Source organism: Condylostylus longicornis, unplaced genomic scaffold (genome assembly GCF_029603195.1).
Source record: "Condylostylus longicornis isolate FDR11 unplaced genomic scaffold, ASM2960319v2 ptg000680l, whole genome shotgun sequence".
Classification (NCBI taxonomy): domain Eukaryota; kingdom Metazoa; phylum Arthropoda; class Insecta; order Diptera; family Dolichopodidae; genus Condylostylus; species Condylostylus longicornis.
This window is the reverse complement of record NW_026578629.1, coordinates 8625-11573: the sequence shown is the minus strand read 5'-3', so window position 1 is coordinate 11573 and position 2949 is coordinate 8625. Positions and strand designations below refer to the sequence as shown.

Sequence of the window (2949 nt, the reverse complement as noted above, 5' to 3'; positions counted from 1 at the left end):
GACTAAATCACGTCAATATGAACATTGTGAGAGAAAAGTTGCTCCAACTGCGTAATCGCCTAGCTGGTGTTGAGTGTAAAGGAAAATGACCTGGAACAAATACCTCTTCTGACAAACAAAAAACGACTACACAACAATAAAGACAACGTAGTGTACATATTTGACATCACTAGACACTTAACCTATCAGCAACATAAAAATGGAAGCAACGATTCGAAATCAATCACATTTTACACCAACGGGATGATTCTCCTGGCATCGAGCTCCCTTCTTCCTCCCCCTCATCTCCATTGCAACGTTTTTTTGCCTCTCGCCTTTTTTGATGCAAAATATATTCCGTATATCCATTAGGCTGTCTTGCTCCTCGAAAGACAAGATCAAGAGCAGCTTGATACGCCAAACTCGTGAATGGATGAGGCTCCATTGGCAGATACTGCGGATCCTTGCTATTCTGGTGATCGACCACGGCAGCCATCTGACGCATCGTGTCGAACACTTGGCCTTCAGAAACAATACCGTGCCTCAACCAGTTCGCAACATGTTGTGACGAGATCCTTAAAGTTGCGCGATCTTCCATGAGCCCAACTCCATCTATATTTGGAACTTTAGAGCACCCAACTCCTTGATCGATCCAACGCACGACATAACCCAACAGCCCTTGCACATTGTTGTCTAACTCCTTCTGAATGGCCCGCGCTGTAAATGCTGACCGATCGGCAACCACTTGAATCTGTAGTAACGCGTCAAGGAAGGGGCTCTCGTTCTGTCCGCTCTTCTCTCCACAGACTTTCAACAACTCCTTCTGTATCTCGTGCACTCGGACTTGATGGTAATGGAGTGCATGCAATGTTGCTGCTTTGGGCGAAGGGACCCACGCTGTTGAAGCCCCGCCCTTTGGATGCTTAATTTTAGAATCAACCATCGCTTTCATTCCGTCTGGTTCAGCCCACATGCCTTTTCCAATTTGTCCACGACCAAACATCCCGCATTGGAGCCCAATTTGCACGTTTTGCTTCTCATAGGCTTCGATCCACGCCCCGGATTTCAAGTTGTCCTTAAGATCGAATGCCCCAAGTTCGAAACTTGTGTGAATCTCATCACCGGTTCGATCCAGGAATCCCGTATTAATGAATATTGTACGACGATGCGCCTCACGAATACAAGCCTAGAACAACAAACGCCAATACGAGCGCGTAAAAGCGAAACAACTTTACTTTCAGATTCAATGAAGTCCTTCGTTCTTCATCCATCAATCCAAGCTTGATGGTATAGCGAGGAAGTCCCAAAGTTTGTTCAACCATTCCGAGGAGTTCATTCGTTAAGGCAACTTCTTCAGGTCCATGCTGTTTCGGCTTGACGATATAAATGGTGCCTTTCCTCGAATTCTTTTTCTGACCCAATCCTTTGATATCATACAATCCGATCAATGATGTGACAAAGGCATCAAGAAATCCTTCTGGTATTTGCTGATCGGTGACAGCATGGGTGACAGCATCTGTGAACATGTGGTGTCCCACGTTGCGTATCAACATTAAACTACGGCCAGGCAGAACCAATGAATTCCCAGTAGGACTCGAGAACTCCCGATCCGGATTCATCGAACGAATCTTTTTATTTGGCATTTCGCATGTCAACGTTCCAAGGCAGAGTCCCAGCCAATTTCTGTAGAGAAGAATCTTGTCCTCAGCATCAACAGCAGTGACCGAATCCTCGCAATCTTGAATTGTCGACAGCGCGGACTCCAGAAGGACGTCCTTGAGGGCAGCCGGATGTTCAGACTGGGCTTTGGCATTGAGTGGATCGAAAATAAGCTCAACGTGAAGGTTGTTATGCCGAAGGAGAATAGAAAATCCACCAGCTCGAGATTCTAAAGAAATGAAAACTGTGCGTCGTCACAGAATCGTTGCATACTAACCTTGATTGGGTTGAATGTCACCGGAGTAACCAGCGAAAAGCGTTGGGTCTTCCAACTCTGTTATTTCTGAAGACGGCAGAATGAATTCTAGAATGCACCCGTTGCTCTGATGCTGCAACTTCACGCCTTTTATTGAACAGTAGCTCCCTTTTCTCATCGGGAATGTTGCATCGAGAAAATCGCATGCGCGCTTAATTACAGCTTGGCCCCGTTTTGGGTTGTAGCTGGAAGACTCTTGGAGTTCCCCCGTCTGAGGAATGACATCGGAACCATAAAGACTGTCGAAGAGTGACCCCCATCGCGCATTGACAGCATTAAGGGAGAATCGGGGGTTTGAGAGAGGGACCACTAATTGTGGACCTGCCATCGTGGCAATTTCAGGATCAACATCTTGAACTTGAACTTGAAAATCTTCTCCCTGATCAACGAGGTAGCCAATTTTGTAGAGGAACTCTTTATAGTCAAGAGGATCGAACGCTTCGTTTCCTAGAATGATCGGAAGCGACTCTTAGAAAAACGAGAACACACCCCATATCTGCATGGCACACGTACGTTTTGTGCGGTGATAATGATCGATCCGTCTTTGAAGGAATTCTCTCTTCTGTAGCAATGATTCACAAACTGGTTGCAGTCTACGGATGGCATTCTCAAAGCCGTTCCAGAACCGTTGACTATCGATTCCTAACGACTCCACACCGTCGGGGGGAGTCAAGACTTCCTTTTCAATGAAGTCGTGAAGGCGTCTGTCTACATGAAGGCCTCCGATTAGAATAGGCGGCGCCATTGATGAATTCAGGAAACAACAAAGTACAACACTTCAGAAATCTTTCATCGTTTTGCAAGCGGCGCAATTTCAGTCACAGAATAATTGGGTCCACACTTTTTCAAAAAAAGAGACATCCGCTGAATTTCCGAGTGTTTGTGCAAAAAAACTATTTTTGGTGATTATTTTGTAATTGAAGCTTCAACTGATCTCCATTCGCCTCCAATTCGTAGCTGCACGAGTTCACAACGTAGAACAATCTTATATCCAT

The 2949-nt window shown here is 45.6% G+C and overlaps 1 protein-coding gene across 1 annotated transcript; it reads right to left on the bottom strand.

Annotated features, from left to right (window-relative positions):
* Window positions 1-223: 223 nt before the first annotated feature.
* On the bottom strand, window positions 224-2699 carry LOC129617882 (malate synthase G-like). Its single transcript, XM_055532919.1, has 4 exons — window positions 2468-2699; window positions 1916-2401; window positions 1215-1867; window positions 224-1165 (listed from the first exon to the last, which is right to left on the bottom strand). The coding sequence occupies exons 1-4, from the start codon at window positions 2697-2699 to the stop codon at window positions 224-226; spliced, it is 2313 nt and encodes a 770-aa protein (XP_055388894.1).
* Between the last annotated feature and the right edge of the window lie 250 nt (window positions 2700-2949).